The sequence below is a fragment of the Hyperolius riggenbachi genome, chromosome 11, assembly GCF_040937935.1.
Source record: "Hyperolius riggenbachi isolate aHypRig1 chromosome 11, aHypRig1.pri, whole genome shotgun sequence".
NCBI lineage: Eukaryota > Metazoa > Chordata > Amphibia > Anura > Hyperoliidae > Hyperolius > Hyperolius riggenbachi.
In genome coordinates this window covers 249,013,999-249,025,216 of record NC_090656.1, presented here as the reverse complement: position 1 = coordinate 249,025,216, position 11,218 = coordinate 249,013,999, and the positions used below count along the sequence as shown (strand labels likewise).

The following is an 11,218-nucleotide window of genomic DNA, read 5'->3' as shown; positions in this document are numbered from 1 at the left end:
TGTACACATGGCCGGAGCTCCCAGCCTGACTGTCTGGGTGTACACATGGCGGTGCGTGAAAGGTCATGTTTTATGTCATGTGTGTTTTTGTGTGCGTTTTTAGTGCGCTTGCGTTTTTTTCTGCATATGCGTTTTTCTTGCGTTTTGCATGCATTTTAACGTGTTTGTGGTTCGCATATACAAAACGCATATGCGTTTCCCATGCGTTTTTCTATTGCTTTTTATGCAAATCCCTAGGAAGACAACAGGAAGCGAAAATACATCAGAATTTTTTATTTTTGAAAAAAAAATGCATACAAAAGCATTACATTGCGTTACCATTGACTTTCATTATGCTCGTTTTTGAAAAATATGCAACAAAACCAGCGTTTTAAAAAACGCACGTTATAAAACGCATATGTGTTTTTTTAATATGCGTTTTTTGATGCGGCCCATTCGCTACCGTTGCAGTCAAAAATGCTGTGTATTCCGCAATGCTAGCGTTTCTGCTAAGTGTGTTCCCAGCCTATGTAGTCTGCAGAATTACTGACCCAGAATCAGTACGCAGACAATACATTTTCTGACTCCACCCTCTCCTCCCCCGCCTGCATGCTTGTTCCTGGTGTGCGACTCAGAAACCAACAGAGCCAGAAAACTGTGCTGACACCCAAGCAGCTTGCCTTTTGAATAAAAATGGCATCCTCTCTGTATTTCTCTGTTTCAGGCTGCTATTTAAAAAAAAAAAAAAAAAAAGGTATAAAAACGCAACGTGTCGGTAACCGCAGACGGGAAAATGAGCCTCGATTACCATCGAAACATTTGTCATTTTTTAGCCTTAAAAATTATTATTTTACATTTTTTCATTTATTATCAGCATAAACTAAATATGTTGTGAATTTTGCACTCTCTGCGTTTCAGCCGTTGACGATCCTGAGTGTAAACGGAGGTAGAATAACTAGCGTTATTCCAAAGGCTCCGTATTCCCAGCTCCCACCGACCAGCCCTGAACGGTATCTCGGCTCTTAGGGGAAGGCTGAGGATTTAAAACAGAGAGAAGCATCAGCCAGTGATGTCAGTCCTTCCTAAAATAGAGCGGGATAGACTGCAAATCCACAGCTAGTGGACTAAAACCTTTCAATCCCACAGTAGTCAGCAACAGCAGGTCAGCACACACAGCTCCTGGAAGAGGAGAAAGCAAAGATCAAAGCTAGCCCACAAGTCCACCTCCCCCCCACCCCCTGGCATCAGTCAGAGAGGAGCTTACTCCTACCACCAGGGGAGGCAGTGCAGCCCTTAAGTCACATCAGGTCTAGATGCTGGAGAGACATTGGACTAAACACAGGTGCTCATCTCAGAACCTCTTCCTCCTCGCTTGGGGTTTTCTGATTTTTTTTTCCAGTTGGGACTACCGGGATTAAATTTCTAGTATCTTATGTCACCACTGAAGGACTTCCCAAAGATTAAAGTGACCCAGTCCTAACGGGCTTGCTGGAGAAGACAGAAGACCCCCAAGAAACCATGACGACCAATGAAAGGTGAGGGTCTTTGCTTTGAGTTCGTATCGTTGCATGGCTGCCTCCTTCCAGGGCTGAAAACTAAATCGGCTTATCAATTCCTCCTCCCGAGCGATTGGCAAGCACGGTGGGTCACGACATGCGTTGGCTTAGACACTTCATTGAGAAAAGATGGTTGTATTGTTGACTACGGTGTAGGAATGGCAGGATGGCAGGAGGCACTCGTGAATTAAAGGGGCTTTTGTTGTCAACAGCTAGCCGTCTTCATTGTGTCTTGGCTAGACAAAAGATCCCGGGCTTGTAAGGGGGGGATTTGTGACTGGTCCCCTCCAGACACAGCTTGATCGTGGCTTGACAGGGGGGCTGTTGATCAGTCGGACTTGTTTTTTGTGTCAATTCGCTGATGCACTTGTTTCGGGATCGCTGGCTAGGATTCATTCATTGTTCTTGGTACGGAGACTGAAATCACTGTCACTCAACCGAAATTTGGAACTCATGCTCTGCTGCCTATTGAACAGACCTAACGTTGACATGATGCCTGAAGACTTTGTAAGCCAGACAGTTGTACTTTGTAGAGTAGCATTTGACCAAATTTTATTCTGAATTCCAGACATGTAGCGTTGATTTGTAGCAGTCCATTTTTTCGTACACTATTTGAATACACCCTCATGGTAAAAATAGGTGGCTGAAGCTTATGGAAAAGATATTACCATCAACTGTCCAAGCTTGGACAAATGCAGAAAAATATTGTCTTCATCCCAATTGATGGGATGTCTGATCGTCACGCCGGCGTTGTCTTTGTAGGCAGTTCAACACTCGGTAGTCAGGGCAAAATTTGCGCTCAGGTACTGCCATTGAAGGGAGGATGTCTGTATCGCTTTGGTGTTACGCTTGTGAAAGCCGCTGGTGATGACGCCATGACTGGTGCGCACGGGCATCCAATCAGTGTTGTCACATAGATGGCAAATCTAAGAATGCTTTGTTGAATTTTGGTGGCCCCGTCCGTGACTCCTCAAACAGGCCGGTTTATTGAGGTCGAGAATCGATTTGATACATCTCCAATATTTGGCATTCGTTACACTGGTGAGAGTATTGATTGGGGATGGGTTGTCAAAAATTTGTGAGACCAACTTCAACTTAAGAAAAAAACAAAAATGAGCTTTCAGAATTGGGCAAAACCAATTTTCGATGTTAAAAATGGGCTTTCAAATTGGACAAAATGAAGAATTTTTTGTTTTGTTTACCAAATTCAGAATTGGAACCATTGTCTGGGCAGTCGTCCTTGTAGCACTGGCCACCCCCATAGCTCTTCTAAGCAGCCAATCACTGGAGGCCCCACCCACACTTTGAAAAGGCAGGCTCACTGTGTTGTATACCCCTGGGGGCTTTTCTTGACGTATATTCAGGTTCTTGTATTACAATGAAGTGCTCGCAAGATGTTTTTGCATGGTTGTTGTTGTGCTGCATTTCTCAACCCTGAAATTGTTCTAACCCTCCCCCCTACCCCTACCCTAACCCAATAGGCTTCAGTGCATTTAAATGTTGTGAGGTCTTTTTTTAACGAAACAGTTATGCCACAAAATTAAGAAATTTTAACAAAGAAAATGGTAAGAATAACGTATTTAGCAGTTACTCGTGGCGGCCAGTAAAGTAAATTTATGCTATGATTTTAATGTAACGAAGCTAAAATGTGATTGGTTGCCTACAGCTGAAACAAAACACAAACGTTAGGCTTGGCTCATCGTTCGGGTTTACGCTTATTGGGAGAGGAAGGAGCAGGGGGTTGGCGAGATAAACAGGGGGTGGTTATCCATTAAATTTGGGGGGAAATTGCGCATCAACAAAAGATGTAAATTTCAAGAATGACTTTGGAGAAATGTGTTGCTCTGCTCACGCCTATTCTGTCCGATCCTGACGAGTCAGACCATTGCAAGATCTGGCCAATCACATCCCGGTAGGTTGGCTGCTGTTTTGGGGTTTCTTTGCAAAACAGCGTTAGGCTATACCACAGAATATAAAGGTGACCAAATACGATTCAACTAAATTGATTGATTTTCTTCGATCAAAATGATCGATTGTAAATCAATAAATATATGATGTGTTGGAAAAAATCTGAAAAATACGAAAACTAAATGTTTTATTCGATCCTTTTTTTAATTTTATTTTTAAAAATCGTTCATAAGTGTATGGTGTATTGGTTCGATCTTACACATTATTCAATCAAAAATCGGTCAGATTTCTCTGGTTGAACGGCCCCCCCTCCTGATTTGCGCATACCCACCTTAATAGCGTATGAGCAAACATTGCACCTATTAAATGCCCGTTCATTTTATGCGCTATTTTAACGGCTGTTCAGTTTTTAGCTGCAAAGCTCCACGTGCATAAACCAATAAGATCACATGCGTAAATCGAGGCGTCAGAGCGTAACGCTGCTTTGGCCCCCTCGTCTCTGTGGGTTCCTCAAAGTTTTTGGAAAAAAGAAATGCGACAGCTGCTAGCTCACTAGATCCGTCCAGGTGACACAAATTATATAAACTGGCCGATAACTTTTAACTCGCCATGGACATTCTGATCACATCGTTTTCCAGCGTACGGAACATAAACAAACGTCGTAAAAAGGAAAACTGCCACAGTGACAGTTAGCTTCCTACGATCGGGTCTCGAAGTTGCCATGACGATTATCGACCGCCCAATGCAAGCTCATGAATAAATGCAAAGATTTCCCTAATACGAGAAATGATAGCGAGCGCGCTGATAATTGAAGCCTAACACAATTTCGTGTCCGGGGTCAGCTGCGACCGACGCTTCCGTAATTGTGAAATAATGTCTTCCTCCCGTGTTGGCAGCTGTTCAGGCATGGAGTATTCTAGCCTTGTGGCAGCCAGGAGACGTCTCCGGAGGATTTCTGCACGATCGTTCTCAGATTAATACGTTTTTACCATCGCAATTTCGGTGATTGAATTACTTTCTCGCCGACAGATAAGTCGCGTCCCTGGGGCCTGGCGGTGGCAGCGGGCTGCAGATGATGCTCCGGATATTGGAGGGGTTGGCTGGGAACACAGAAGTGTTTCGTCCAGTTTTATTCTGTGTCAGCGAATATTCAGCGCATCTGCGCCGTTTTACGACTCACCAGGGGATAGGGAGGTCTAAGGGGACACGCCGCTATCTCAATGAAGGGAGTCTTTGGCAAGTATGTGGCTTAAAGTGTTAATTAAGTGTACTTAAAAAAATAATCATCAATAATGCAATATAATTGCTTTACTGATTTAAAGTAATATTGACATTTTACCTCAGTTTGCCCGGTATAAATTAGAACTCTGTTCATATACTAATGGTAAATTAACTGCAGTTTGTGCTGAGTGATCTCTGCTACCCCTATTATGTACAGTATAAGCGGTTACTCTGTGCCTGTACTGATAGTAAACTAGCTGCAGTGTGTGCTGATCTCTGCTGCCTCCAGTATGTACAGTATAAGCCGTTACTCTGTGCCTGTACTGATAGTAAGCTAGCAGCAGTGTGTGCTGATCTCTGCTCCCTCCAGTATGTACAGTATAAGCTGTTACTCTGTGCCTGTACTGATAGTAAACTAGCTGCAGTGTGCTGATCTCTGCTACCTCCAGTATGTACAGTATAAGCTGTTACTCTGTGCCTGTACTGATAGTAAACTAGCTGCAATCTGTGCTGATCTCTGCTGCCCCCAGAATGTACAGTATAAGCTGTTACTGTGTGCCTACACTGATAGTAAACTACCTGCAGTGTGTGCTGATCCCTGCTATATCCAGTGTGTACAGTATAAGCTGTTACTCTGTGCCTGTACTGATAGTAATCTAGCTGCAGTGTGTGCTGATCTCTGATCTTAGTGGACAAACATAATAATATGTGTGTGTGTATACATATACATATTGTATCTCACAATTTTTGTAAATACAGCAAGACCCCCATTATCTGGCACCGGTGGGGATCGCCTCATGGCCGGATACATGTGCTTGCCAGTTGCTTGAGCAACCGGAGGAAAAAGCACAAACCTGTTTAATGTTCTCACATGACATGCTGCAGCTCAACACAACATCACACTGGCTGGCTGTGAGTCTGTGATAAACACACTGCTCACCCTCAGCCACTCCATTCCTCCTCAGTCAGGACAGCAGTGCCACCTCCTCCCTTCTGCTGTGCAAGTCAAATGAAACACTGCTGCTCTCCTGCCTCCCCCTCCTCACTCACTGTCACACTCCTCACACAGCACAACAAGCTGCTTTTCCCCAATGATGCTCTCCTGCCTCCCCCCTCCTCACTCACTGTCAGACTCCATACACAGCACAACAAGCTGCTTTTCCCAATGCTGCTCTCCTGCCTCCCCCCTCCTCACTCACTGTCAGACTCCTCACAGAGCACAATAAGCTGCTTTTCCCCAATGCTGCTCTCCTGCCTCCCCCCTCCTCACTCACTGTCAGACTCCTCACACAGCACAACAAGCTGCTTTTCCCCAATGATGACCTCTTCACCTCGCTCTCCTCTCGCTTCTCCTCCTACTCTGACTGCAGGCTGTAAGTGTAAACACACAGTACAAACATGCTGCCCCTGTAATCTCCGCGCCTGATACAAGTGTTTCGCCTTGCTTCATGAGCGAACCGGCCCTGCACCTGACCTTGATCAAGTGAAGTGACACACTGGGAGCCGTACCCGGACACTGGAAAGCCACTAGGAGCTACTGGAAGGGTAGAAGACGGTGCTGGATGCTCATTTATGCCCTGCAACCCTCCTCCCCCAACCCGAAGAAAAATTAAAAAAAAGTTCTGGATAATGGGAAGTTAGCTGTACTTTATTATATATTTTCTTGGCACAACACTGAAGATGTGACGCTGTGATACAATGTAGTCAGTGTACAGCTTGTATAACAGGGTAATTCTGCTGTCTCATCAAAATATCTCAACACACAGCCAATAATGTCTGAACCGCTACAAAGGTGAGTTCACCCCTAAGTGAAGAATGCCAACATTCTGCCCAAAGAGTCAATAATTTGTTTACCAACCATTATCTTCCAGCACTGCCTTAGGCTGGTTTCACAGTGGGACGTTACAGGCGCACGTTAGAGCAGCCTGTAACGCAGCCCACCGCACAGTAATGAAAAATAAATGGGGCTGTTCACAGTGCCCACGTTGCGTTACATTGTAACGCTGCGTCACAAGGCAACGTACTGCATGCAGTACTTTAGACGCGGCTGAGCCGCGTTAGACTGCTTGCACATGCTCAGTAATCTTGGGGAGGAGCGGAGAGCGGCCAGGCACATGGCTAATTAATATGCACTGCACGTTGTGACGTGCAGTGTTTACTTCCTGGAGCGGCCGCTCTGTGCGGCGATTGGCCGGCGGGACCACGTGATGCCGCATGCGCACAAGAGTGCGCATCACGGCATCACTGACGCCAGAGTGAGCTGCACAACGCGGCTCACTCTGACGTCCAGATCCAGCACCACCAGGCGTTCCGTTAGGGGGACGTTATGCGACCTTAACACCCCCTCTAACGCAACATCCTGGTGTGAAATTAGCCTTAAAGAGAGTCTGAAGCCTGTAAGAATAGTGCTTTTTTTTACCTCTTCTCTTCTTCTATATCAACTAAGATGATTCACCACATTTCCACGGCATAACGAGGACTGTAGCCCCCCGAACTCCTCCGGGCAAAAATCACCCATTACTTCCTGGAGGAGGCAGACCTTTTCGCTGTAGCTCTGCCTCCAATGAAGTCAATCAGCGCTGATCGCCGCCTCTCCCCGCCCCTCTCAGTGAAAGAAGACTGAGAGGGGCGGGGAGAGGCGCAGATCAGCGCTGATTGACTTCACTGGAGGCAGAGCTACAGCCCAAAGCTCTGGCTCCCCAGGCAGCAAAATCCACCACCAAGAAAGTCGTGGATTTTTGCCCTGGGGGTTCGGGGGGTTACAGACCTCGTTTTGCAGCTGGGATGCGGCTAATCAGCTTAGCTGATATGGAAGAAGAGAATAGGGAGATGAAAAGCAGTTTTTTTAATGGCTTCAGAGTGTCCTTAAAGAGGATCTGTATTAAGAAAAAACGTCCCTGGGGGGTACTTACATCAGGAGGGGGAAGCCTCTGGACCCTATCGAGCTCCCCCCCCCTCCTCCTGTGTCCCACGGCAGCAGTGCTAAAGCTTCCTGAACAGCGGGGATGTAAATATTTATCTTCCCGGCTCCCGCGCAGGCGCAGTATCAGCTCTCGGCTCGGAGATAGGCAGAAATAGCCGATCCCAGTCGGGTCTTCTCTACTGTGCAGACACAAGTCTCCTGAGCCTGCGCAGTAGAGCGGACCTGACTGGGATCGGCTATTTACGAGCGGAGAGCTGCCTGCAACAGCGCCACCCACTGGAGCCAGGGAAGGTAAATATTGCCCAGCCTGACAAATTGGCGGCTGTGCCTTCCGAGGGCCAGACAGAGGCCACTGTGGGACCGAGGAGGAAGGGGGAAGCCTCAATAGGATCCAGAGGCTTCCCCCTCCCGAGGTGAGTACCCCCCAGGGGCATTTTTTTTATACAGAGTCTCTTTAAAGTGTACCTGAGATCAAATTTACTAAAGCATTTATACTAACCTGGGGCTTCCTTCAGCCCCCGTTAGGCTGTTGGCTCTCTCCATCCATTCTGGGATAATCAGTAAAAAAAAAGAGTTCAAGTGGCACTCCCTACAACACTAGGAGCAGTGTGAGTGATGGGACAAATTTACACTCACCAATTCACCAACGCTTCCTGGATCCACGGGCTGGAACGTGTGCACATCGGCTTGGATGAAAAAAGACTGTAAATGCCAATATCAGGAAGAAAAAGAAAAGGAATACCGGGCACCTTCCGTTCTGGTTCTTTATTGCAGTGGATATATCACAGGTTGCTTGTCAATGATGTATCCATCATTCAAATCATGCGGTGGTGGTGTGATGGAGGTGGGGGGGGGTGTTGGGCACCAGTTGGGGCTTGCGACAGCCGTTTCGCGTCTCGCCGGACGCTTGGTCACGCTGCGCTTCAATAACCGTTATTGGAGCGCAGCGTGACCAAGCGTCCGGCGAGACGCGAGCGGCCGTCGCAAGCCCCAACTGGTGCCCGACACCCCCCCCCCCCCCACCTCCATCACACCACCACCGCATGATTTGAATGATGGATACATCATTGACAAGCAACCTGTGATGTATCCACTGCAATAAAGAACCAGAACGGAAGGTGCCCGGTATTCCTTTTCTTTTTCTTCCTGATATTGGTATTCTCTCCATCCATTCTCCTGGTCCGCTCCAATCATCCGCTGGCTAGACCGGTCTCTCCCTCCAGTCAGCTCAGTCGTGGTGTACTGGCCCTCTTCACGCTCCCGTCACCTGGAGGGTTCTGATGTCTGTGCAATAGAACGGTGCCCTATGATGGAGCAAGACCGGGTAAGTATAAATGCTTTAATAAATTTGATCTCAGTTATCCTTTAACTCTCTGGTAGGGATGCTCATTCGGATTCCGCGGAAATGCAATTTCCGAAATTCCGATCGGAAATTGCATTTCCGCATCAGAATGCGGAAATCGGTAATGCAAGTGCATTAGGCGGATTTCCGCCAGAAATCGCGGAATTTCCGCCGGAAATCGTGGAAATTCCGCCCGACTTTAACATCAATTTTCTCAGAAACTATAAGGTCTTTTTGAAAACTTTTTTTGCATCTTGTTCAGGAGATTCTGTTTAATAAACCCTGAAAATTTGGTGTTTCTAGGTCTTACGGGGGCTTTGCTATTAACCGCTAAAGTCGGCGGATTTTTACTGTAATGTAAAATGCAGAAAATCTGCATCTGCCTATTTTCTGCATTTACATTACAATAAAAATCCGCCGACTTTAGCACGAAATTTTCAGGGTTTATTAAACAGAATCTCCTGAACAAGATGCAAAAAAAAGTTTTCAAAAAGACCTTATAGTTTTTGAGAAAATAGATGTTAAATTCGGGCGGAATTTCCGCGATTTCCGGCGGAAATTCCACGATTTCCGGCGGAAATTCCACATCGGAATGCGGAAATTGGTAGCGGAAAGCGGAGTCGGTATTTGGCAATGGCGGAATGCGGATTTACCACGGAATCGGAAATTGGCATTTCCGACCATCCCTACTCTCTGGTGGTCACCGGTTGCCATTGGAATCCTCTTCCCCTCCTCCATGATGAAGCTGGTGGATGTTAGAGACCTTGCGCTCCTCCACTTACCGTTTGAGAATGACCCACAGATGCGCATTAGGGTTTAGCTCTGGAGACATGTTTGGCCTGTCCAAACCTTTACACTTCGTTTCTTTTATATTAAAGTACTCCTGTACTTTAAAGAGGAACTCCAACCAAGAATTTAACTTTATCCCAATCAGTAGCTGATACCCCCTTTTACATGAGAAATATATTGCTTTTCACAAACAGACCATCAGGGGGCGCTGTATGACTGATATTGTGGTTAAAACCCTCCCACAAGAAGCTCTGAGGACCATGGTACTCCTGGCAAACTGCCACAATGTAACAATGTTCACAGACAGGAAATAGCTGCTTACAGCTGTCTCTAACGGCCAAAACAGCTTGCAGCAGCTACATAACCTGCCCACAGTAAAAATGTCAGCATGTGATACATGTCGGAATGTAAATCGGGGAGAGGAAAGATTTTACAATGAGCAAACACTGACTAAATCATTTATACATAATTGTAAAAATGAAGCACTTTTTTTATTACATTATTTTTACTGGAGTTCCTCTTTAAGTTTTATACCTGTAAAAAAACAGCACACCACCGCACAACTCACCTTCTCCTGGATCCGATCGCTGCCTTTTGCGCCTTGTCAGCTCTCTTGTTCTGCGGCCATGTCCCCCGTATCTGCCGGCATCTTCACCGCACTGACCCGGAAGTAACCTGAAAGTAAGTACTTCCTGGTCATCGTCATTGCGGTGAAGATGCTGGCAGGTACCGGGGACAAGGCGGCAGAATGGGAGAACTGAAAAGGCGCAAAAGGCAGCAATCGGATCCAGGGGAAGGTGAGTTGTGCGGTTACAGGTCTTTAGCCACTATGACGGCAGAGTTCCTGTGAGCCGGTCAGGAGCCACTTTCATTGGCTCCTGGCCCTGCCTATGAATGTAAGCCAACGGGAGCTGCTTACGTTGATAGACAGGGTCAGGAGCCAATGAAATCAGCTCCTGACTGGCTTACAGGGCTCTGCCATTATGGAGACGGCAGAGTGAGTGAGCTGCGGCGGGGAGACAGCGGCAAGATCGTCGGGAGCGATGAAAGCGGTGAGAGCACGCGGCGTTGGTGTATTGAAATCTACACCCTGGCAGCCAGATCAGCATCACCGTCGCATTGCGTTGCACCGTGCGCAAAGATCGGTGCATTACGCTGTGCGCGGTGCAGTGCGTGATGTAGCTTTGTGCATCTTTTAGTGTGCACAAAGCTACTTAAAGAGACACTGAAGCGAAAAAAAAATTATGATATTATGATTTGTATGTGTAGTACAGCTAAGAAATAAAACATTAAGATCAGATACATCAGTCTAATTGTTTCCAGTACAGGAAGAGTTAAGAAACTCCAGTTGTTATCTCTATGCAAACAAGCCATTAAGCTCTCCGACTAAGTTTTAGTAGTGGAGAGGGCTGTTATCTGACTTTTATTATCTCAACTGTAAGTGAACTGTTTACTTTTCCTCTGCTAGAGGAGAGGTCATTACTTCACAGACTGCTCTGA

General features: G+C 46.5%; 1 protein-coding gene across 1 annotated transcript in view; it reads left to right on the top strand.

Moving 5' to 3' along the window:
- The first annotated feature begins 1,138 nt into the window (after window positions 1–1,138).
- Window positions 1,139–11,218, top strand: part of SLC1A2 (solute carrier family 1 member 2) — a 216,880-nt gene continuing 206,800 nt past the window's right edge. The window contains exon 1 of the mRNA XM_068260521.1: window positions 1,139–1,514. Coding sequence (XP_068116622.1) covers window positions 1,498–1,514 — 17 coding nt within the window. The 5' untranslated portion in view covers window positions 1,139–1,497. The remainder of the gene's footprint in view (window positions 1,515–11,218) is intronic.